Raw genomic sequence first — 26,151 nt, 5'->3', positions numbered from 1 at the left:
CAGTCTGGTGCCCAGTGAAATTACACAGCTACTAACTCCCTATGCTCTGAGCTTTAATATAGGATTTTCTATCCAACACTTATTAGTCAAGGCTGGTAACGAGGGGTAACCAGGCTTTCACCTTCGGGACCCGAAGCTCTGGAACTCGAGATTATATTATGGTTAATATACTGTATGTGCAATAATACATCTTATCTTATCTTTTTAATGCCTGATTATTAACGGGTTTTATTGGATGTCTTTAAAAAAAAATTGTAAATTCTTTGTATTATTTGTTTTGTCTGGTTTTGATCTGTGTTGTTTTATTCCCACATATTTTGTAAAGCACTATTGAAATAAAGTTTATTATTATCCTATTATTATAACAAAATCACACTTAATCAAACACTGTCAGCTGAGCTGAATGTATTTCCACCAAACTTCAGCTATTCTCCATCCTCCTCTTCCTCCCCCTCCTCCCCCTCCTCCTCCTCCTCCTGTCTGTGTTCTTCTACCTGGTGTGATGGGAGGAGCCGCGGGTCACAGTTAATGATTCAACACCAGGAGCTGCTGAGACTGACAGTTAGAGAAAGAAGAGGAAAAATTGAGAGTGCGAGAGCACAAAACTGAAAAACATATATATGTGAGAAGAGCAGACATGGCTGTGTAAGCCGAGGAAGAGCAGCAGGAGGAGGAGGAGGAGGAGGACAATGCTGGAGACGTGGCTGCATGTTGGTGTCTGCTCAGGTGTGCACGGTCTCTAGTCAATCTGGGGGTCAAGCAGGTCGCAGGAGTTGCTTATGTACGAAGCAAAAATACTTCTGTACGACTGAAAGTGGAACTCGAAAGTGAAGTCCAGGGAGATTTTACTTGTTCAGCTTCTGGAATCCATGCGGCTTCGGGCAGGAACTCCTCATCTCTGGTGATCACACACAGCCTGCAGGTGAGTCTACTGATTCATATCATTCGGGTGTTGGGTCATGTAAAGGTTTTCTGGCACTTTTATGTTGAGTCTGTGCTGCAGATCCAGATGTTGTCAAGTGTTAAAAGTGCAGCTTTAAACACTTGCAAACAGGGAAATACATATTTTTTTTCAAGTATGTGGTGTTTAAGTTATCGCAATCACAATTTTAACAAGTAAAAAAGACGAGGCTCTGCATGTGCTAAAAACTCTGACCTGCCGTGAATGAATGCACGATCGCACCAGGCACAGGCTTCTGTTACACAGCATCTTATGAGAATCCAGCTGTAGCTACACTTGTCCATGAATTAGTAATGAGGGAGTATAGAGTGTAATGTATGCTGGCTGTATCTGAATAACCCGCTCGAGCATCATGCTCCTGCTGAGAAAAGCAAATCCTTATTTCTCTTCATCTCATTCTTTCCCCTGAAATAAACCAGATGATAATCTGTTTATCTGAATGTTTACGACTTCCAAAGTGTCAAAGTAAAAGTGTGACTAAACTACACGCGTATATTAGACATTTATCTGTCGTCATTGCATCACGTAATAAAAGAATAAAGCAGCTGACACACAACCAGCAGCTACTTCTGGGTATAAAGTCTCTATTTTGTTTCTCCCGGGCTAAAAGTGCAGGGTTAAACTAACAGCGGCTTAAATAGTTGACCAGCAGGAACTAAAGGTTATCATCTCTAGGTGCCCAATTTGTAGCTGCAAGTTCCTCGACAGCATATAAATTGTGTTTGTGCACTGCTCTGTCTCTGTGTGCGTTGACGACGGGTTAATAAAACACCCAGAGGCACAATTGACTTCCAAGCATGATGGGGCAACCTTTTTTTGTTGCCATTATGTTTCCAGTAAAATTTTAATGGCTGTGTGCAACGACACAGGCAGAGGTTTTATGCAGTGGACATTTCTTGATTGCCAATCATAGGTGTAATGGAAAGTATGATGTTGTAAATGTGTTATTTAAACATTGTAACTTCTTGGCACCGTCTGCATAAAGGGACAGTCTTCTCCACGGGTGGGACAGGAGCCATTTTATATTTTCCCCGTCACAGTTTGTTGCTCGGCGACTTTATGATCCAACATCATGTCTAATCTCGGAGCTGTTCAATGTTCAGGGTGAGGAGGTGGTAACCGGGGTCATGTGACGAGCACAGTGATTGATCGCCGCAAACTTTGCTGAGGTGGATGTTTGGTGAATTAATTGTACAACCAGCGGCCTTGTGTTTGTGTTGATTGTCGTGTTTGCCCTGTCAACATGAGCCCCATCATCTGAGCCAAATTAAAAAGGTGAGGACGTCTCGTTACCAGGGCGATGTTGGTTGACCTGTCACACACAACAGTACTGATGATTCTGTCTTTTTTCTTTGCACATGTGCACACACACACATTTGCTGTTTGCCGGCTCACATTTCTGCAATAAAATTATACAGCGGAGGCGGTTAATGTCACACATTATTGTAGCAGCACACAAGCATAAAGAATAAAGTAATGCACATACACACATTCTGCAACGAGGGAGCCATTAATGAAAAGTTTTCGACTATTTTGACAGTTTTTGTGTCGTTATCAGTCATTGGAGAGGTAATAGATCTGTAGGAGATGCTGGGAGGGTGCGACAGCATTTCAGAAAGCACCCCGTTGACTGTCCATCATTAGTGTGCATTATTCAGCGGGCCTCTTGCTGTGTGCAGGCACAGCAGCAGAGCTCAGTTCCCCGTGAAAAAGGCACCAGTTTAGTGACATTCTGTTTAAATATGACGTCTAGGACTTTGTTAGGCTTGTCTCTACACAAATCAGCTGTTTGTCACTGTGTTCTTTGTCTGTGTCCAGATGCGTAGTTTAAACCTCCTATCCATGGTTGTACACACTTCACTCTACACTCTGTTGATTCCCCTCCTGTATGTTTATTTTTACTCTGCGCCACCATTGCCAGGAGCAGGGTCTTGTTTTTCGCCCATGTGTGTGTATATGTTCAAAATAACTCAACAATACATTGACAGATTTTTACCAAACCTGGTAGGAATATTGCTTAGGAGGGTATTTCCAGATGATTAACTTTTGGAGTTGATCGGTTTAAAAAACGGGTTCCAGGTCAACAACATTTCCATGATATCTCCAGAAATAATGGAGAGGCAATCCAAAGCTATTATTGTAAGACAGGTCTTTCTCTTTGCCTTAACCAACTTACTTTCGATCTGTGGGTAAACAGGGACAGATTTGTCTGTTTGACTCCACACACGTTTGACGTCCGAATCCGACAACGCAGAACTTCTGAACTCCTCACAACCAGAGTGGCACATCACATCTTACACCATATCACTCCACCAATGTTAAACATCACTCACATTAGATGCATGTGCCACATTATAAAGGTCCAGCTCTAAATTGAGGAGAAGAATACAATATATGAACAGCATAATTACCATAATTAAATTAGGTAAATTCTCTTACATAAACTTTAGTAATCTGCAAATATGAATCCCCACCAAACATAAGTCTCATATTACAGTATGACGTCATAAAATTTGTAATATTATGAAAAAGTCACAAAGAAATCACAAAATCACCTCATGTATATTTCAAAAGGTATATGAGGCATGTCTACATCATAAAGGATTACAGAGATTGTATAGATCAAAAAATACTTATGATCCTATGCGAGGAATGATGTAATAGTGACATCGCTAAGAAATCAGAAAACCGTGTCATATAGTGCAGTAATGCATTAACTTATACAACCAATAACATTAGAGACAAGTTCTACGGCTTATGTCATCATATAATGTATATATTATGTCTTGAGGATGTCATTGAAATGGCAATGTTGCAATATAAAAAGTCAGCATTGTCTGATTGCGATATTTACAGGATATTTTTTCTCTCTGCAGCCATGGAGAAGCAACTGGAGGACCTGAAGCAGCAGCTGGAAAAACAATGTCTGATCAACCAGGAGCTGCAGAGGCAAAATACAGACCTGGGTGAGCACAGACATAACATCACAGAATAACTATGGAGTATAGAGTGGAGTCACCAACTGTGATGTAGCAATGTACCATGGGATTCCCACTTGTACCTAAGATCAATGGGTACATAGGTAGTTGCTTAGGAACATGGGGAATACAATAGCTAAAGATTTGGCCAATAAACTCTCAAATGGAGAGAGAAAGTTCAACCGTGTACAAACTATCATGGTGGTTCAATTTAATAAGTTAAGTTCAATTGCTGCCTTAAAAACAAGAGTAAACTCAAAATAGGCTTTATTTCCACTCACAAAGTTAAGTTAAACAAGTTGTTTGATTAATGATGTGTCAACATTTAAACTGGATATTCTGGGTTAAAACTAATAATATATGTTACATTATCCATTCAAGAAAACATATTTTCTCTTGTCAAACACATGTACAAATTCCACATAATTTTGACTCACATTTTCAAGTTAAGATAACCAACTGTAAACGCCAGCAATTGTACTTCAGTTTTCGTACTAGGTAGACCATTGTTTTTAAATTGTATCACTTATCTTCACTAATAATCAACTTTACTTCTCTTGAATAAACGTTCAACTCATCTGTTAAACATTTATTTGAACAATTGCCTCAACTTACAGCCTTCATCTCCTTCCGATGACTGGACACAAACCTTAAAGCTGTAGAAATGAAAACATTTATCCTCCGAGAATATGTTGTTTCTGACATTTGCTTTTTCCCTCACAGAACAACGACTGCAGGAGAAAGAAAATCTTTTGCAGGAACTGCAGAGTCAATATCATGAATTGGGTAAGAGGCCAATGTGGGAAGCTGGGGCACACACACACACACACGTATAACAAAGGTGAACTTTGACTTTACATTTGGCTGAAACATGGCAGCCGTTTACAGTATTAAAGGCTCTATTAGTGTGACTGTGTTTGTCCGTTGCAGAGTTCCCCTCCAACAGCGGTAATGAGATTGAACCACAGGTCAGGAAGAGCCGTGCGGCTGTCATTGCCTCCGAGCCAATACGCGAGAACCTGGAGATTACAGGCACCGGGGTCAAGAAAACTGTCAGGTTGGTAATCAGGGCTGCTGATGAGAGAATATCCCATTTTAATAAGACGGCACAGGATTTGGCAAATCCACTGTGACTCTCCAGCACATGTCAAACATGTATATAATCTATGAACTGTTTGTTTGTTTCATGGGAGCTCTTCCCAAGACCTTAACTCAACATGACCCCTCTCACCTCCCGTAACCAGCGAGACGAATCTGATCGTGAAATCCATCCAGAAGAACGACTTCCTGAGCCGCCTGGACGATGAACAAACCGCCATGATGGTGGACCTCTTGGTGGTGTCTGACTTCAAACCGGGCAAGGAAGTTATAAAAGAGGGCAGTGAAGGAGACAGCATGTACATCGTGGCAGGTGGGGACACGTGTAAAACAATACAATTGAACATGATGTTTTAAGACTATATCTGACATGAAAACCCTTTATCAAGAAGAAGCATCTATGCAATATTTATAATGTGTAGAAAATACATTAAAATATATTGAAAATTCCACATGATTCTGTAGCTGGGGAGCTCCTTGTCACCCAGGCGGGCCAGGACCTCCGAACTCTGACCAGCGGTGATGTGTTTGGGGAGCTCGCCATCCTGTACAACTGCAAGCGGACAGCAACGGTCAAAGGTCAGCCTCTGTAATGGGACAGCTTACTTTTATACTGTGGCCATTCACAGCAGTTTATTGTGTGATCTACTATATGTGGCTCCATGGGATTACTCGTGTGTGTGCACTGAAAAAACTAAAAACTGTTGGACCAACTCAAAAAATCCCTTCAGTTGGTAGCACGCAGATGAATAAAGTTTGTTTAACTTATTGAAACGCAATTGATGACTTTAATTTGAAAAATGTTGGTAAACAATTTCCTTTTTTCAGTGTGCAGTGGAGTTTGGGCTAATCAAGGACTAATCAATCATTCTCTTTGCTAACGACTGTATCACTCACGTCGCAGCAAAGACGGTGGTGCGTCTGTGGTGCATGGAGCGTCAGACCTACAGGACGATCATAACCAACAAGTCCAAGAAGAAACGTGAGCAGCTCATGGGCTTCCTGAAGACGTGAGTTTACTCTAAAGACAAGCTGCTGTAGGGATTTAAGATCAGCATGTTTAATCTCAACATTTTGGAAACTACTATCGCACCATATTGCTCTACTCTCATAATTTGGGGGTCTCCTCCAACCATAAAATTCCAACAAAACACTGTTGCAATTCTTTTTCTTTGCTTAATGGACCCTTCAGCTCTTTTCTGTGTATTCTGTCTCAGGTCTCGTACTCTGAAGGACCTGAATGTTGTCCAGTTGTCCAAGATCCTTGACTCCATGGACGAGGTTTGTCAGGATGTTATCTTCTTGTGCAAGGACAATAAAAATCAAGTTGTGATGATTCTAACCTGCATCTGAGATCGTAAAACTCCTCATAAAACACACATAAAAAAAAACTCTGACCTATATATATAGTCGTGCTAAATATAAGAATGTTTTTCCAGTTTGCAAAATGTTAAAATGTTGAATTACAATATTCAGGATTAAAGGCATTTTCTGTGATTTGCATTTATTGTTATTTGCACGTAATTACATATTTTTTGCGTGACAAACATAAGATAATAATATAAGATAATATGTGAAAGTGACTCTTAATGTGTATTTATGTGTTGTGTTCATTAGGTGAAGTACCAGGACAAAGACGTCATAGTTCGAGAAGGAGCTGAGGCGAACACATTCTACATCATCCTGAAAGGAGAGGTAATACACCATTGTGTGTGTGTGTGTGTGTGTGTGTGTGTGTGTGTGTGTGTGTGTGTGTGTGTGGACACTTAAGCTTGCACTCCCTGTCAAACAAGCAACAATGTTTGTGCATTGACTATATATGACCTCCATGGCCTCCCCCCCTCAGGTCCTGGTGACTAAGAACGTGAACGGGCTTCAGAAGCACATTCGCAGGATGGGGAAAGGGGAGCATTTCGGCGAACAGGCCCTCATACGGTAACCATGGCAACACAACACATGCCTCAGGACATTTGTCTTATGCAACATCCAGCGCTTTGTGCACCCTGGTCTGCTGCTTCCATGTGTTTTTAGTGTAACAGACATTGGCAGAACTTTAAATTGCTCTAATAAATTAACCAGTTTTGAAAGTTTCCCAAAATTACTGGTGCTTGACTCTTTTTTTTTGTTAAAAACCAAGAATACAGTTTGTAATCTGCGGTTTAGTAAAGTACATATTGATTTGATTATATGAAGATGAATCTAACTTTCTATAAAAAAATAAAATACCATCCTGCTTGTATCTTGGTGTGTTAAGACAGCATCTTTTAACAAGATTATTCAGATGTCGTTTTGTTCAGCAAAGATATTAATGAATAAATAAATATGCAATACTTCCACACTTTTCTGGAAAAACTTTTCTGCATAGACGTATATTAACGTATTAATATTAATAATATTCTTTTTTATTTGATCTGCTGTATTTAATTCGACAAGATCGACAGTCTTGTTGCAGGAAAACAAAACATTACACATGTAAGATGTCATTGATCTAAGATGCAAGATTTGTGTTGGCAATGTGTTTCCTGTTACAGGGAAGTTTTGAGAACAGCCACCTGCACTGCCGACGGCCCTGTTACCTGCTTCTCCATTGACAAGGAGTGAGTGTGACTTTAAATGATTAACATTAAACTCTGAGTGTAAATGAAGGTGATGTTCCTGTTCATGGCTGCAGTTAAAGATTCCTGAAGGGAAATTCCTCCAGGGTCTTTGTCCTCTGTCGCCGTGTGTTTGTTTTCATGTTGTGTGTTTGTCACTGCAGGGTATTCGAGGAGACAATTCCCATAGAACACCTGGAGCTGTTTGATGAGTACGTATCATAAATCATCGCTTCTAGTCTTCTCTCCATCTCGCTAAGATTAAAACATATTGACTCTCCTTTGGTTTTTACTCCAAAGCTCCAAAGTGCTGCAGGAGGCACAACTTCCAGAAAAGACAAAGTGAGTCGCTGTGGATGGAAAATGAAACACAATCACATAAATCACACAAACAAGTTCCTTGAAATAAAAAATAGTTCCAATTAGCTAAAATGTTTCTGTCTTCCTCAGTCCCACAGTCTCCACCATGAGGTTTAAGGATCTGGTTTCTGTGCTGTACCAGGAAGGACGCTACCAAGGAGAACCGGTCACACTCGGAGTCGGCGGGTTCGGACGTGTTGAGCTGGTGAGAGTTTTTATCGCTCTGTTGCTTAAAAAGGGAAATTCATCACTTCTCTCACCCATAACCTCACTGGGGTTGTTGTCATATAAAAATCACTTTGAGAAAAACTTAAATCCTCCTTAAACTTAAATATATTAGACTCGGACCCAGTAAGAGAAATGAAAGGGATCGGAGACTGACTGGCAGATACTGAGGGAACTCAGTTATCTGTATGATAACATGGAAACTTTCTACTATACTTCTATACTTTCTACTTTTGAGAAAAGTACTGTTAAATAAACTGTATTTATTTCCCCTGGATGATTTTATTACGATAAGGGAAGAATGAATAACAAGAAAACTGACCCTCTCTCCCCCTCCTGTATAATTTGCATACAGTCCCTAACAAAGCTGCAGTCTACAAATGACTGACCCTGTTGACCCAGTTCAAATTAAATATTAGCTGACAGTAAAAACACTTGGTTAAACTAATATAATAATATAATGATATTTAGAAAAATGGACCTGTACTAGTTCAGCTGACTTGTAAACTGAAGAAAAACAATTTCCAAACCAAAAAACTCCCGTAAACTGACACCAACAACATCCTATATTTCTGTGTGATATTGGTATGAAAATCTATAGGATACAATAAAGTAGTGCCGATTGTTTTTGTATGTCTAAGATGACCACTGTGAATCATGGGAAATATTACGCCATGAAGCGAGTCAGCAAGAAGCACATTGTTGCCAAGAGACAGGAGGAGCACATGCTGTTTGAGAAGAAGATCCTGAAAGCCACCCAGTGTGACTTCATCGTCAGGTATCTGCCAGCGACTGGAATCATTCATGAACGTTGCATGGAAACGTGTCAGTGAATCATTTATATTCTGCTTTTCCTTTCTCTTTGTGCGAGTGCAGGCTTCACGCGTCTTTCAAAGACACACGATACATCTACATGGTGATGGAGTTCTGTGGCGGAGGGGAGATCTGGACCAAACTCAAAGAAGTGTGAGGAAACTGATGAAAAGACAGTTTTCAAGCAGTGTATTTGGCATCTTTGTTCCTCATTGTGTATTATAGGATATTCTGAGAGAAAGGCAATTTTATTTTAATGGTTTCATTGGTAGCCAACTTCATTTATTACCTTTGGGGCATCTGGAGATCACCACTTAAATTACAGTGAAATTACAAATTGAAAGACAGTCACTGTAGAGCCTGCGCTGATGTGATACATACAGTACAGTGGTGGCAACAATGAAATAAACTTCAATTCCCAGCAGCAGCTTGTGCCCAGACAAATGAAAATAGCAGCCAAAAAAAGGTGTTAGGATGCAATAGCTTCATTTGAAAGCAAATCAAAACGTGTGTCTGTGATTTCAGAGGGCGCTTCGACGAGCCTGTCGCTGTGTTCTGCACTGCCTGCGTGGTGGAGGCCTATGCCTACATGCACAAGAAGAACATCATGTACCGAGACCTGAAGCCTGAGAACCTGATGCTGGACGGTAGAGGCTATATCAAACTAGTGAGTCGAAGAAGAAATCTGTTCACTTATTTCTACAAGCTTTAAAGTGAAAATCAAATATTAAGTTGTAATGCATCTGAATGTGAAAATGTGATAGAGTTGTCTATGCTTTTCCATTCAGCAGGGTTTTCCATTCTGTGTATGATCTGCATATGACATGTGTGTATTTGTGTGTGCGCGTGTGTGTGTGTGTGTGCAGGTGGACTTTGGTTTTGCTAAGGAGTTGGTGCGTGGGGAGAAAACCTACTCCTTTGTCGGCACTCCTGAGTACATGGCTCCAGAGATCATCAAGAACCAGGGACATGACTTTGCAGTCGACTTTTGGTCCCTTGGCATCTTGATCTTTGAGCTACTGGTGGGAAGGTAATACTAATACTAATACTAATACTTTTACTAATACTAATACACCTGCCTCATTTGGATTTTGTCTTGAATATATTTGATAAATCTTTGAAAAAATAAATCTTTTAATTGTTATAATTAATCAAGCAAAACTCAAGGATTCTGTGACAGTAGAGTTACACAAATTTGTCTTGAGTGTCTCTTAATACCAACCAGTAGATGGCAGCAGTGAAACACATCTCTTCTCGTAGTCTGCTGTCACAGGTTCAGTTTAACCTGAGAGCTCATACATAGATGATTTCTGAGACATTTAATCCATATTGTAAGATATTCATATTAAAAAACTAAATAACAATAATATTGTTTTATTTTTTTGTCAGTCCTCCCTTTTCAAGTTCAGAGCCCCAGAAGATTTATGCAAAAATATTGGACGGGGTGCTGAAGTTTCCACCTTATCTGAGCGAGGCAGCCAAGTCCATAATCAGTAAACTCTGCAGGTGAGAACAACACAGACATATATATGTTAATTTATGCTTTGGCTTTGTTATGGTTTCTTTAATAGTGGAAACTCCTCTCCAATTCACGTACTTTTGTTTGCAGACCTCGGCCGGGTCAGAGGTTAGGAAACACCAAGAATGGAATCAAAGATGTCCGGCATCACAGGTAACCATGGCAACGTGTAATATAGCCTGAGGTTTTAATTAAAAAACAAGGCAAAGACCTCAATTAAAGTATATGTACCTGTGTTTGTGGTTGTATTTAGTTGCCTGTTGCAGTTTAAGTTCCTCTAGAGTCGACTGAGCTTCTCAGTTTGGTTTGAATGATGCCCGTCCTCTCTCACAGTATGAAACTCTTCTCTGTTCAGGTGGTTCAGCAGTATGAACTGGCACAAACTGCGGGAGGGTCAACTCGACGCCCCCACAGTGCGACTCATACGAAAGGTGAGTCAAACCACCAGCTGGGGGTTTCCTCCACTGAGTGTTTCCTCTACACCTTTTTGTCAGTTTAAGAAAAACAGAAGCTAAGATTCTCAGACTTTTAAAGTGTGGTTTCAAATCTTCTATGTTTCATGGATTTGCAATTTGAAATGTTCAATTATCCCAAAATAAAGGTTAAAGAAGTGAAAAAAAAATACATTATTTATAACGAATTTAACTTTAAAACACTGCCTGTGTGCTTCTTCAGGATTATGTGGCTGCGCTTTACAGAAATATCCCACGAGACTCATTTCTCAGTCAAACGTCTGTTTTCTCCTCCATCAGGGCCCCTGCTACATCAACTTTGATCAGTTCCCTCTGGACCTGAGCAAGGCCGAGGAGGAGTTCTCCGGCTGGGACCGGGACTTCTGATCCTGCTGATTTTTAACAGATCAAAAGGCCTGATGATGGTAGGAGCTCTAGGAGCTCTACACTGAAACAGCATAACCCACATCATGATAAATTGGTTCTTTGGAGCTGAAGGGAATCACAATTTCTCAAAAATATTTATCATGGCTCCATTGTTTCGACTTTATGTAGTGAGGCAAGTGGCCAAAAATATGTGGACGGGTGGTGAAAGGTGGTTAAGACGTTTCGTTTCCAAACGAACAAGTGACAATAACATCACCCGTATGATACCATGGTCCTGAAGTGCAAATCAACGGCAATACACAAACCACAACAACAAACCAAAAAACACAAGGGCAAATAATAAAGCTCAAGAGATAAACACTACGAAAATTTGGGAAAACACAACTGTAAATAATACAACAATGACGGTAAATAAGAAAACACAATGCAAATCTCAAAAATGAAATCCAACAACAAATAAGAAAATGGCAAATAACAAAACATTAGCTTAAGCTTATTTGCTTTTGTGTTTTATTGATTTACCGTTGTGTTTTCTCATTTGTTGTTATGTTATGTTATTGTGATTTGAACTTCAGGGCCACCGTAATACTAACGCTTATCCTTGATTAGAATAAAACGCCAGTCCAAGTGTTAATAAAGGCTTAATATGAACTGAAAAATCAATTCTACCACATCTGCCATATCTGTGTTGTACTTTAAAGTTCATTCTTCTTTTGGTTCTGTTTGTTTTTAGAGATAAAACATGTTTAACAGCTGTTAAATGCTTTAGTTTTTTTTAAAGTTGTGTTTTTATTGTAAAATGTCACTTTTTTTCAGAGTTTATCTTTGCTTTTTGGAAAGTCTGCTTCAGCTTAAGCCAATTTAAAAAGATCATAGACTGTCCTGATGAAAAATTTCAACTTGACTCATGTTTAGTAAATAAAAGTGCTCTTATACTTTGTTTTTTCCCGACTTTAGCTCACAACCAATAGTGCATATCTTTTGCTGGTGGGGGCCAAATCGCACACATACAGTACATCCAGCAGCGAGCAGTAAAAGTATTTGGAGATTAGGGGTGAGATATAGTTGGAGAATACATGAAGGGGAAATATTGAGCTTATAAAGATGTTATCGGTGAGGAAACCAGCCTGGGACAGAGCGAGGGATTTACAGGTTTAATCTGATGTGTTTGACATTGGTTGCAGCTGATTGTGAGGCTCTGGAGGGTTTCAGCTGTCCGTCACAGCGGCACCCTTTAAGGCAGGAGGAAGGAGTGATCCTCTTCCTTCCCGTTGAATGGGAATCAACAGATGAGATCAGTTTTCCACATCAGGACATGAAAGCCATCATATGTTCCATAGGGGGAAAGACACGCTGCCAGATGTTTCCCTCCTGCCGAAAAAATACACAACATCTATAACTCGTCCAGAATTTAGTGCAGTGACAGCAGAGGCCCAGAGGATGCACGGTATAGTACAACGTGATCTCTCCGCAGCAGTGAACTGTGGTTTCCTGCTGGCCTGCCCGTAGGATCGAGTTTTCATTTTGGACAAACTTGTTTTACCTGCAGAGAATATGACGTCAAAGAAGAGGATTAAAGGATAAAGCTGAAATCCAATGAAAACATCCAAAAAAGTACCAACTGTGCCCCAGACTCACAGATGTAAATACTGTATATGCATAATGAAGCAGAGTAATGGGAGTGTTAAAACATTTTAAATAATGTTGAGGGTTGAGAGATCAATCCATAACGTATCTATACTGATTATCCTTTGACTGTTGTGGGGGGGGGGGGGGGGGGATTAAGACAATAGTCTAAACAAGACACAACCGTGTAAACTGCATTTTCTAAATTACCTTAACCCAAATACGGTCACACTTGGAATAAGCAATAATTGAAAATCTAAGTTGACCCGAGTCATAATCCAACGATGCTATGTAATATGTAAACAGGAATATGAATGAAATGTTCTTGTAAACATCATAACTGAAATAATGTCTTCTTCATTATAAGGTCTTTAGTCAGACCATCGGTGTCCATGGTAATGTAGTCACGGGCAACTGGGTGTCTCCAATTAACCTTCATGTCTTTGGAATGTGGGAGGACGTCGAACTAAGTGGAGAAATGCTCTGATGCGACAATGGACTTTAGTCTATAAAATGGTTTCATTTCACTAAATATATGTTTAATACACAAGAAAAGAAAGAAAAGGTGAGAGAGAGACCACAGTACATTCTTGCCAGTCGTTCTCCTGAATTATTCATACAGCAGTAATAGTGCTTTTCTTTTGGACCACCAAATGGTAGTATGCTTTACATATTTCATAACGGAGTATATGTTCTCCTGAACATTTGTACACAGCAACAGGCAACTCAGTTTGATCCTGACTTCTCTCTGTGACTATCCTCAGTTTGATCCTGATTTAAAGTGCGTGCAGTGCTCAGTCTGACTCCTGCAGCGGATCATTTGACTCACAGCAGGTTCCTCTGTTTCTCCTCTCACCTGGTTTGTCTCTGTTTGCTCTTCCCGGTCGAGTTTTTCTCGTTGGAGCAGCCTCCAGTGAATTGTTCTCAGTGTTTACACCTGTGTTGATGAATTACTGCTCCCTGCTCTGCCTTGTCACTTGTGTCCCAGGCGTCTGAGTGTGCCTCTGTTTGTGTGTGGGCAGCTCTGATAAATGATCAGCTGTCGCCTACAGACCTGCAGGGATTTATGTTGTCCAAAATGTTTGTCCTTCGCATCCATTTTCTAAGAAAGACTAATACAGACCAGGCACTCTATGTTTTTTGCTCTTTTATACCAAATTTCCTGTTTGTTGGCATTTTATGACCGGAGACTGCAGAGAAGTTCTGCAGAGAAGGAGCAGTTTTGATGTCAAATAACTAAAACCTCCTACTATCTACAATGCTGCTATCAAACTATCTGAAAGTTAAAAAATGTGAGGTTTTCAGCAGGAGACTAATATTCCCTTTCTTTTAGCTCCATTTTTGGTCTCCACCGGTGCTAAAGAAATGTCTACTTGTCTTTCTTCCTGTCTTTTAGTTGCAGTAGTTGTAGGTAAAGTGCACAGTGGGTTGATGAGAGTGAAAGTTGATGAGAACCAAAACAATTAAATATTCAATGTTAAACTACATAGAGCATAGATTTTCTACTGGTTGGCTACAAACAAAGAAACTGCAAATGTCAGATAACAGTTGCATAATCATGCATCCAGCAAACACAGAGCAACATGTCATGTTCTCATCATATCATTCAGACATTAATTATGAGCAACCAAAAATAAATAAGAAAACATTAACGTCGACCTCTGTCTTCTCATTCCATGTCAGATGTATCACGATATCTCTTAAAGCAATGAAAATGAACTATTTATATAAAACAAACAAACACACCACCAAGCCCAAGCTCACATGTACAGGAAATATAATATAATTGAGAAAGTTGAAAGCTGATATTTGATGATATTCTGTCTTTGGAAGCTGCTCTTCCTCTCTGTTCTCTCCTCTCCCGTGTTTCACTGTGACTGCAGAGTCAGGACTCTCATCTCGTTTCAACTCATGTGTGAGATTTCCTTTGAGGTTTCTTCCTCTCTGTGTTTCCCCAGACTTAACACAGACCACTCTCCTGTGTGTTTGATCTGCTGTGAGTGAAGAAGTTGACAGCAATCACTCATTTGACGCCCCTGTCTCCTCAAACCTGTTGCACAATGCAGCCTGGTGTTTTGTGGCTTTGCTGAAATGTCAGATTTTGGATCCTGCTGAACTGGGCTTCACACTTTCAGTGGTGAATCTAAGGGCGTTTCCACCATGTTCTAAAATAAGGCTCACGTCTTTGTTACAGACGTCACATTGCAGTTTAGGGAGCAGACTAAAGACTTTTGTACGACTTATATATGTCCTGTCATCGTGATCTGTGAGGGCTGCATCTACCTAATTCGGCTATTATATTCAGAAACCTTTTTTTTAATAAAGTGCATGGAAATAAGTAGTCTTTCTGTTTGAATGGAGAAGATGAGTGAACCTCTTCATTTTGTTGCCACTGTAATAACATTATGGGATAATTACAACCAATCCTGACACTTCCTCTCTCTTTTTTCTTCTTGTATTGTTTAATGCTGTCTCCTCTTCCTGAACTTTAAGTCCAACTATCCAAAAGAATGTTTTCACACAGCAACTGAACTGATCTGTGGTTCGTTTGATCCAGAAGGAGACCACCTCTTTTGGTCAGGTAAAATTTTCATCCATTGATCCAAACCAGGGTCCGAGGCACCTTTCATACCTGATATTATGGTTTGAACTAAACTGGGAAGTCTGACGTTTTGGATCAAACAAATTCAATGTGAAAGAGCTCTTAGATTCCCTTTCAAAGTAATGACATGGTTAGATATCAGCTGTCTGTAGCACATTATAACTGTATCTGCAGTGGCATCAAACATTGGTAAGCAGGCCCTTCTTGGTTTCCTGCCAGTAATCACATTTAAATCGAGGAAGTCTAACTCTTCGAGGAGTCACACTCTTCAATTAAACTCTAAAGTTTTGTCAATGATTTTGTTGGAGCTTCTTTTTGAATAAATGACTCAGTTTAGCTCTTCAGACACGAGTCTGAATTAGGAAAACACAATAATTGAGGAGCAACTCAATTATTGTGTTTTCCTAATCAGTGTTTACTGACTGACCTTCTTTATTATGTCATTGGAGCTTATTAACCTTCACAACAAAGAGATGATGACTAGGAATGAAAAAATAAACCACATTGGATTACTGGTAGGTTTCAAACTTGTGCATCATGACTTTCTGCTCACCCCCCCCCCCCCCCCCCCCCCTATCCTTCATCTCCCAGCTCTGATTGAATGGAAACTTACTTAAAAATAAAGATTGCTGGCAACAGCTGAATGAACATTGTGCACATAGTTACGCTGAATGTGTGCACATCTAATCCTTTGTGCCGAACTATTGTGTCTGTAATGCCGATGTTCCGCTCGCAGCTTTTCCCAAGAGACCAGCGGTTGTTACAGATTTTCCAACGAGCCAAAGCTTTGTGCACAATCCAATCAAAGTCACAGGAGCTTGTTTGTGCATGAGTTCTCTGTATGTAGAAGCTGCCTACTTATTTGGCCTCATTGATTGGTTTCTCTTCTGCATGAATGCACTTCAATCCCTCTGGAACAGCTGCATTTAACAGGTAACTACCATGTCTCATTTCCCTTACAGAGGCTGAGAAGGTAAGTAACGATAAGCTCCGGTTTACCCTGGAGGAAAAAAGTGAAATGAACAGAACTTTTAAACTACATCCGGCTATAAAGCTGCACTTAACTGCACAACAGCTGTGTTTGAAATTCCATTATAGGACAGCTCATGGGTAATGTCTTTGGCATCTAAATGCAGCAGAGACATAAATTATTATCTGTTTCTGCGATGACAAATCAAAAGGAGTGAAAACTAGAACTACTGAGGTTTCTGTCTACATACAGTTTCTTTCCAGACTCATATGAGGTCACTGTGGATTTAAACTTTGACCACTGATATCTAATCAGTTAATATTTGAGTCAAAGTGAACATTTGTGCCAAATTTGAAAGAATTCTCCTGAGGTAATGTGTTCTTGACGCAAATAATGGTTTGTGAGGTCACAGTGACCTCTGTGCCCCCAAAATCTAGTTAGTTCCTCCTTAAGTCAAACTGAACATTTGTGCCAAATTTAAAGAAATTCCCATAATGTGTTCTTGAAATATCATGTTCACAAGAACAGGATGTACGGACTGACTGACAACCTGAAAGCAAAATGCCTCCGGCCACTGGTTTTCTCTTGTTTGCTATGTTCCATAACGAGAAACGTAAACGTTGGACTGTCAGAAACTCCTCTGGCTGAAAGTCAAAACTAATGTCATGTCTGTCCGGAGCTAGGCGTGAACGTAAAGACTGGAAACAGAGGATAATAGACTCCATCCGAAATATGCCAAACTGACAAAGCTCACTCATTTGCACACTGTATCTTGTGTGTTGGAAAACACTGGATGTTAGCAGTTATATCCAGAGTTTTTGGCATCAGTGTGCTGTTACCAGGCAACCAGTCCAGTGGAGACTCAATGAGAAATCATTAAGAAGTACTGACATACATTTCTGTCTATTTTTTACTTTTCTATATCCAGTTCAGATGTACCAGGAGTCTATCCCAGCATTTTTACTCCTAGAGACAATTTATGAGTTTCCATGTCTTTGGGTTTTGATAAAGAAACTGAAACCACCACTGTGAAGGAATTTTTCTCTTTTTTCTGTCATGTACATTATCATTCGAGGAGAGTACAACGGTGTGCACTTTAGGAAAATGCACTTCCAGGTTATACCAAATGAAATCAGTCTATGCTCTTGATCCATAGACTTCCCTTTATAATCGGAAGAATTCAACTGATTTGTCTCCGTCGACACTGAGGAATGACAGAAGCCCAGCAGCAGGAAGTAGCTCAGGCATTAGAGCTACACCTTTCAGACAAAGGACATCCGTTCATCTTGTAGAGGTTGGCTCATGTGGAGGGTTTTAAAGATGAGCAATGACAACTGAACTTACTGACCTTCACTGTCTGAACCGTGCAGATGGTGGTTAAAGATATTGAGCTGAATGTTTCAAGAAAGAAATAAACACTTCACACGTCATAATATAAATAATAAAACTGAAGCACACTTGTGTAAATGTAATGATAGTCAAATCAAGCGGTAATAACAACCATTACATATTCTCAGTTATGTGGAATGAAACTCTTTCCATTTACTTGGTATTTACTTTTAGCCCTGTTTTTGGTCTCCACCTTCTTGAATTGCCGTTAAGGAAAAATCTGGTTAAATGTTTCACTACCTATTAGCCTTTAGTTGCTCTGCAGGCATTTAAAGAAAAAATTGCTGATTAATTCATTTTTCCTTCACTTCTCTTCTTCTTTCAAATTCCAAATACTCCCTAAAACAATTCTTCAGGAATTGCACATAAGAACCCTTTTTATATCTGGGACAACTTGTTCCTTCAACCTTGTTCGATTATATAACTAAAGCATCAAATAGCTGAAGCTGCTAGTTCCTAAAAAACCTCCCCCGCTTGTGAGCACCTCCACATCTCTGCTGTGCTGTTAAATCACAACTGTGTATGGAGTAGAAATCTGACCTGAGCCTGTGAAGTAAACTTTGATGCCTTGAGCAAAAAGTTCCTGCTCCACATTCTCTCACAGATGCTTCAACATCTGAGGTAAAATGATGAGATCTCTAAAACTTTTGTATATAACAGTGATAGTTCAAGGAAAAACACAAATTCAAATAGTGAATTCTGAATTAAATTAGATGAAAGCTTATTTTGATTTTGGATTGCACCAATGATTTCATTTTTGCAACTTTTATATATATTAAAGCATGTGAGCGACTCAATGTATGTTAAAAGCCATATTGTAGCGTTGCTGCCATTAGTGTTTATCAAAGACACTGTCTCTAACTATACCTCTTCATACTCCACAGGGAGTATGGAAGCAGTAAAGGTCAGAATGTCATTCATCCTCTCAGTGTGGGAGGATATCCTAATGGCAACAGCCTGGACACAACAGGAAAATGCTGTTAAATCCAGCTAAAGGTCAAAGTTTAAATGATTCCTGCCTGGATTAAAAAAGCTGGACTTTGTAGTCGTGTTGACTTTTACACACGGTTTTGTGATTGGACGATTTAAAAGGTCAAAATAAGGGACTGTCACTTTATTTGGACGTATTTTTAGTAAAGATTACAGTTGGATGTCTAACTTCAGATTATTGGGTTATTGTGTAGTTGTAAATCTTGCAGACTGGACCTTTAATACATACAAAATATAATGTGTGAAAATAACAGGATGTAGTAATAAATGTGTTAGTGAGTAGACTGTTATATATCGCCAGAGACAAGCAAGCTGCCCAGACTGTGCTGAGCTATAGCCTAACTAGCTGCCGGCTAGTTTTTTATATATATATATATATATATATATTTGTGCAGAAACTTGTGTGTAGGTGTCAAAGAGAGAGAAATAAAGAAAATAGAAAAAAAGTCTTAGAAAATATTCAAACATGGTGTGAAGCTTTATTCAAAATATAAAATTGGATGCGATCTTTCAATGAATTATACAACAAATAATTGCAGTTTAAAAACTTAAAACAATCCCCCAAAACTCCAGCGACATTCTGGAGCTGCTAAATCATTATTTTTTTTTATGGTCACAGCTTTTTGGCTCAGGACTCTTTAAAAAGGTGCAAAGAAACTACTTCTTTAAAAAAAAGGGGGGAAAGGAAGAAAAGAGACATTAAGCCAATTATAAGCTAAATAATCATGTAGAATGAGACAGTCTGGACAGGACCTGTCACATGACTTTTACACACAGTCAAGCTCGCTCTCAACCTGTGAGGTAACCGACCTCTCTCACTTTGTACCTCTCCAGCCCGATATAGTGGTGGTTGGTGGCTGAGTCACTGGTTTTCTCTGAAGTCCCCGCAGACAGAATCACTAATGAGCCGACCCGTCTCCAACCGGGATGGCTCTGTGGTCCTCAGTATACAAAACCCTCCTGCTCCAGTGCTTTGTGTGACTGCCTGGATTCACTAATACAGTTATGACCAATAAAGATCTACTCTGTGCCATGTGCTACGAGTGCTTTAAAAAAAAACATCCAAGGTTTTTCTAAATTCTAATTCTTCAAAATTTACAGTATTGACATAAATGAAGTGAGACGTTTTTTTTACGAGCTCAAACAAAAGGCTGGAACCTGCTGCTTCCTGCTCGTCTATAAATTCAATTTACAATCGGAGTCATACTGTCTCCCAGTTGAAGGGCGCTGAGTTGTGGCTGGAGCCGTCTCAGTGTAATGCAGCCAGCGCTTGTGGTTCTGTCCGAGCGTTGACAGGGCAGAGGCTGGAAGGTGACGCGTCATGTCACTCCCCATCTTCAGAGTCATTTAGTAACCTGTCAGCTCGCATTAAAGGTAAACAGCCACAGGCTCTGATCGGAGCGCGTTTTGCCTCCATGTTGGAAGACGTACACCAGGAAAGTTGTCCTGTTTGTACAAACGGTACAAAATGGAATGAGAGGTTATGATATACAAAGTGATTGAAGGTGTCAATGCGGCGACTCATGAGTGGCAGCTGTTCTCGGGCCACGCTGTGCTTGTGAGGCCCAGAGAACATTTTGTAACTTGTGACTCAGATCACTTTGTCAGCCGTGATCCATTATCTGCTGCTCGAGTGATCGGAGCAATGTTGGCTCCATCGTTGTCGAGCTGCAAAGAACAGCTGCAGGTTGTTTATCTGGGAAAAAGGCTGCATAATTAAAAAGAAGAAAAGGAAAAATAAGGGTCTTTTGTTGAAACTCACAATAACAAATGTCTAAAATCAATACAATATTATTAAATGAGTGCTTTCTGTGCACAAGAAAGTCTTCGCAAATAATTCTTATAGGAGAATGGCTCGTAACCCAATGAAAAAAACCAAAACAGCAATGAATTGATTCATCGAACATCCAAGTTTTGTCAATGCATCTAAAATAATACATACTTAAAATATATAGATGTACTGCAGGTCTTATTTCTTGACATTAGCATAGGTAGTTTCATTCCCATCAACACAATCCTACTGCCTGAAATAGTCACAAGAGCAGCAAATGTCTGAAATAATACAATCAAGCCATGTTGGAATAATCAGAAAAATGTGTTCCCACCGTGAAAAAATCCTGTGAACGCCATCTCAAGCTGGAACAACAACTCAGACGATTGTGAACATTTTGGTACACGAGTTGCTGTTGTAGTAGCTTTCAATGTGAACAGATGTTTTTAGGATTAACGTGTGTCTACAGCATCCATGTTTTTTTTCACAATCCGGCTTCAAAGCACAGGAACGACGACAACTCGGGAAGTGGGACATTCCGAGGAGCATGTGAAGGCAAAGTTAACCTGCCACTGTAAATATCCCACAACAAAGGCACTAGTTGTAACGTATATTTAAAAACAGCTTTTATACAACTATATACGAGTGAGATATCTTTTTTTAAAGATTGTCTGAATTCCACAGACAGCCTGGGGAATTAGGAGGGAATTGAGCAACAGACTCATTTCACTGGTTGTTAAATTGGATTTGTTGAAAAAGAAAATCAACTAGGAAGAAAACAGTGATCGTCAGTGTTTTTGAATAGAAATTTTTTATTCTAAACCTTCTGAAAAGTGATTTGAGGTGACATACCCACAGTAACATATCGACATACTGGAAACACATGGTCGCCATACAAGGAGAGCCACGTGATTATAGACCCACTGGATCTATAATCACTGGAAGTAACACTTAAAAGTCGCATGCAACACCTGTGGAAATCATGTTTACAGTTCTAAAATGTGCGTGTGTAAGTTCTACAAGTGGCTTTATTCCAAATTTAAACGTTGGAGATGTTGCTTGGGCCTAATTTAAAAACATTGTCATGCATAAAGTTTAGACAAAAGACCAAACCAAAGATGAAAACATGGATATTGACTCCACTAATGCACATTTATAACGAGTGCTCTGAAACCACGTGATTCCCCTCTCGTCTGTCATCATGTCTTTGATTGGTATAATCATGTTTTTAATGGCGTTATGTTTTCTATACGATTAAAGGCCTGTGGCTTTAAGACGCCTGGGGTTCTCTCCACATAAGTTAATTATGTGGAGAGAACCCCAGGCGTCTTAAAGCAGAGCTAATTGAGCTGCTCTGCCTACACATACATCGCAACGTTAAATCATGAATGCCCTTACATTCATTAATGAGGCTCATGTCTTCCATTGTGAATGGAGCGATACATTCAACATGCTAGAGCTGGGATGTTGACGCGAGCCGTGGGTTTAATTAAAAACTGTCGCCCTGGGAAAGGAAGAGGCTGCAACATGTGAGTGGGTGGAGATGAGATGAGCTTCCTCAAACCCCAGTGCACACACAATATTCACATGTTCATTCATGCATGCACACACACATACTGTAAACGCAATAATGCACATGCATCCTGTAATGTGGCCTCACATTTCATGTAACGCTCCTTTTACAGTACATTGTGTATTGCAAGTATGACATACAGTAGGTGCTGTGATGATATTGATTGCCTCTCAAAATCCCATTAAAATGGCCTGTTGCTATTTTTAGTCCCACATCTTTACAATTACTTTCTTCAGTGTCTTTCTGTGACTCCTGTTTGACTTGATTGCACGTGACAGCAGTTGACCTGACAGTACAGTCAGCGGCTGTGCTTATGGTGGCAGAGCAGCTGTTTGAGCCCGTTAAAGAAACCAGAAGATTCAAGGTGAGAAACTGTAAGACACACTAACAATCGACAGGCTGCACCAGCTATTTGTAAATCCATCGCTTTTAATGCAGCGCTTTGAAAGCTTTTAATGTTTGAATTTAAAGTAGAGCTGGTGCAAGGACATTTATTTTCCTTTAGGGCTGATGCTCTGAAGCGAACCGTAAAAAACCCATGTAGTCAAGTTTACACCCTATACCCCATAAATTAAAGACACTTGGTATAAAGTAGACTTGGTTTGCCACATGAAATACTGTCTTGCGAGATGCACTGTATTTAAAATGTGCTTCATAATGCTACAAACTGAAAACAGCTCTATCAGATGTATTGAATATTACAGCACATTATGCTGCATGAAAGCTCTGAATAAGACCATAGACAAGATAAACAATCCAAACCATTCAGCTGGGAGAAACCACAACCTTGCATAAGAGCATCAAATGCAATCCGGCTTTTCAGAAAAACCTTGACTACCAAACATAAGACCAACCTAAAGCGTAAAACTCTACATGTACATGTAGATATAATGAATCAGAGTGAGATTCTTGCCGTTTTCATGATCTTTATCAACACAAATTCAGCAACAGAGGAATTTATTCAAACCAGCTCCTCTATTTCCATCTAATGCCAATCAAAGACATCTATAGTGTTGATAATTGTGTCACTGTATATATACATATATATATATACACAGACATATATGTACATATATACACACACATATATACAGACATATGTACATATACACACATATATATACACATATATACATATATACAGACACATATATATACACATGTATACATACATATATACATATATACACAGTAAATAAAGGTGTTTGATGGCGTACATTCAGTATTGGCACGATATAATGGATCTCAGTGGTAATACCAAACTGCCTCCATCATGAAAAGGAAGGTAACGAGATGCTTCACAGCCCCACAGCTTTCATTGCTACGGTGTGATACATGCATGCATGAAAAAAAAGAAAGTGTTTACGCACCAAAAACTGAGCAGTGGGTTAAATTTCAATTTCTAAAAACCCACAGGACAGGAAATCTTTAGAAGTACCAGAAAGCACTCCTGATCCCTTTGATGAGGCTGAAGACCTCTCGTATACGTCTGTCAGAAAAGCAGGATCATTACTTTGGTATGGGGGAGAGTGGGGTTCGATCAGCGAGCCTGGCACCGTGTGGTTAACATAACTATCTCCGCACATCAAGACGGGCAGTAAATACCTAAAACACACCGGCAAGACAGACAGGCCACAGTTCATCTGATTTCAAGATGATCAAACAAATTTTCCATCTTCTTTATACCGTTTTCCCCCATGAAGGCTCCTACTGTATTACTGCTGTGCTCACATATATAACAAGTATGAGTGGACGGACAAAGTCTTTCATGCATCACCATCCTCACATGTTCAGTGTGGTTTTCAGTAAGGCACGAGCGGATTATTCCTTAGGGTGAAAAGCTGAATGTCAGTCGTGAAGGAGCGAGAGCATCAACATTCATCTCTGCAGTGAGGGCAGACTGACAAGGCATATAAATTCATACTGTAAGAAGAATTGTAAACTTAAATAAAATAAAAAGAACAAGCCACGATCGGATTGGGTCCTCTTTATCTGATGCAGATTTCAGGGCCACTGGAAATTGAACAGGAGATGAGCACACGTGTGTCTATTGCTTTTCTAAGTGGGGTGAATGTGTTTGTGTCCGTGTTTACAGGGCGACACGAGAAGATGAAAAAGTTCAATGTGTTGCTACCTCAATATGGGCTTTAAATACCTTCCTGCTCAGAGAGAAGACGGTGAAACTCCAGTCAAGAACCACGCTTCGGATTTGTGGATCATGTTGTCATGGATGTTGGACTCCATTGAATGAATGGAACCTCTGAAACTCTATCGCACCCAATAGGGTTTTGTCTGTGAGTATTAAAAACGCACATGAAAGTACGGAGGATGACGATTGGTCTGTTTTTGAGTCACTCTCAAGGATTTCAATCAGTTGTTGGAACCAATTCAGCTGATGAACACACATGGTACCTTACCACCGCAAGTGTGTATTGTGCATTTCACTCAATTCTCTGAATCTCATTTTCACTCTGCTCCTCATTTGAGATTTTCGATGATGGCGATCTCCCGCCGGTCGGCGTAGTCCGGGCTGAGGCCGTTTAGGTAGAGGTTGCCGTTCCTGGTGTGGGCCCCCGAGACAGGGCTGAGTGAGAGAGTCAAGTTGGGGTAACCCTCTCTGTCCTCGCACAGGCTGGCCGACAGCGTCCTCTTGCCAGGGGTCATTTCCTGGTTGATGCCCAGCTCGGATGACAGCTTGCGCTTGATGGACGCTGCACGCTGGAACTTGTCATAGATGTCAACGCTGAGCCGCCGCCGGGTCTCTTTGAACTCTGCTGACACATTCGCCGTCCACTCGGCTGCGTGAGCCCTAAACTCCCCGACCTGCGGAGAGAAGACTCAACATAAACGCCTGCAGGTTGATTAAATGTTGTCTGAGCAGCATTTGTGTTAAATTGGAGTTTGATTTTCAAGAAATGACAACCAGTGTGTTTCCTGGAAATAGAAAAGCCTGAGGTGTGTTGTAGAAAAACTGTCAATGCACATAAAATACTGCAGGGTTCACTGTGGACCCAGATGCCGTCCTACTCGGACCCGCAATAAATAATTAAGATTTGTCAAATTTTTGACAGCATTTCTACTTTAAAGGGATACTTCACTGAAAAATGAATGAAATGCACTCATCATCTACTCACCACTATGCCGATGGAGGGGTGGGTGAAGTGTTTGATGTCCGCTGATATCTTCCTACGACACATGATCGTGTTGCTACGTCCGCTAGCTTAGCCACTTCCAGTGGACTTTTAGGCTTAAAATTTGGGGTAAATTACCTCCTTTCGAGTCGAATTTCTGGGCTTGCGGACACCACACGAGCAGACTGGAGGATGTGATGTCTATTCTGTTGTTTTATTACATCTGAAGTGTAGGTCACCATTGACTTCAGTTGTATTGGATTCTGCTGCAACAAAGTTTACCCAGAGACTCCAGAAGTGTTTTGTGGACTCAAACACTTCACCCACCCCTCAATCAGCATAGTGGTGAGTAGATAGAGTGAATTCAAATTTTTAACAGTGAATCAGAAAAAAGTTTAAAAAAAATGTAACTAAAAAGAGAAAGGTAGACAGTTTTTAATTTCTATATATTCCAAAAACTCTGTTATTCATTTTTTTACTAAACATAAAAAAAGAAGTTCATGTGAGATCTGACAATGAATATTATAACATATTATTGCATTATACTTTCTTTAATTTAACAATCAGATGTTGACAACACACATACATCTAATATTTCAATATACATCGCACTAAATCATAACGCCAGTAACACATTTTGTTCTGGACCTGCCTGAGGACATTTTTTGGAATTTTAATTGAATACTCCTGAAAATACTGGTATGTTAATTTC

General features: G+C 40.0%; 2 protein-coding genes across 4 annotated transcripts in view; one reads left to right on the top strand and one right to left on the bottom strand.

The window, feature by feature from the left end:
- Positions 1-561: 561 nt before the first annotated feature.
- On the top strand, positions 562-11,696 carry prkg3 (protein kinase cGMP-dependent 3). Its single transcript, XM_034580105.1, has 22 exons — positions 562-922; positions 3,838-3,927; positions 4,663-4,725; positions 4,870-4,996; positions 5,184-5,350; positions 5,503-5,616; positions 5,942-6,047; positions 6,255-6,318; positions 6,655-6,732; positions 6,884-6,972; positions 7,569-7,634; positions 7,796-7,843; positions 7,932-7,973; positions 8,082-8,196; positions 8,858-8,994; positions 9,093-9,182; positions 9,555-9,696; positions 9,896-10,059; positions 10,419-10,535; positions 10,639-10,701; positions 10,904-10,979; positions 11,301-11,696. The coding sequence occupies exons 2-22, from the start codon at positions 3,840-3,842 to the stop codon at positions 11,385-11,387; spliced, it is 2,043 nt and encodes a 680-aa protein (XP_034435996.1). The 5' UTR covers positions 562-922; positions 3,838-3,839; the 3' UTR covers positions 11,388-11,696.
- Positions 11,697-12,492: 796 nt separating this feature from the next.
- LOC117758432 (potassium channel subfamily K member 2-like) overlaps positions 12,493-26,151 on the bottom strand; it is a 34,507-nt gene continuing 20,848 nt past the window's right edge. Inside the window, exons 7-8 of one of the 3 annotated variants that reach the window (XR_004613287.1) lie at positions 23,679-25,131; positions 12,493-12,930 (exon numbers count right to left, since the gene is read on the bottom strand). Coding sequence is in view for 1 of the 3 variants with exons in the window: in XM_034580106.1 (XP_034435997.1) it covers positions 24,787-25,131 (345 nt within the window). In the remaining 2 variants the exon portion in view is untranslated. Of the gene's footprint in view, positions 12,931-22,076; positions 25,132-26,151 lie in introns of those variants that run through there. The other 2 variants (XR_004613286.1, XM_034580106.1) reach the window with 2 other exon arrangements.

Source organism: Hippoglossus hippoglossus, chromosome 24, assembly GCF_009819705.1.
Source record: "Hippoglossus hippoglossus isolate fHipHip1 chromosome 24, fHipHip1.pri, whole genome shotgun sequence".
Lineage (NCBI taxonomy): Eukaryota > Metazoa > Chordata > Actinopteri > Pleuronectiformes > Pleuronectidae > Hippoglossus > Hippoglossus hippoglossus.
The sequence above is the reverse complement of the archived record's forward strand: the minus strand, read 5'-3'. Positions and strand labels throughout refer to the sequence as shown.

Coding starts and splice junctions, on each gene's coding strand:
- prkg3 (XM_034580105.1), top strand. CDS start 3,840: ATGGAGAAGCAACTGGAGGACCTGAAGCAGCAGCTGGAAAAACAATGT. Junction 6,319..6,654: donor TCCTTGACTCCATGGACGAG/GTTTGTCAGGAT, acceptor TGTGTTCATTAG/GTGAAGTACCAGGACAAAGA. Junction 10,702..10,903: donor AAAGATGTCCGGCATCACAG/GTAACCATGGCA, acceptor TTCTCTGTTCAG/GTGGTTCAGCAGTATGAACT.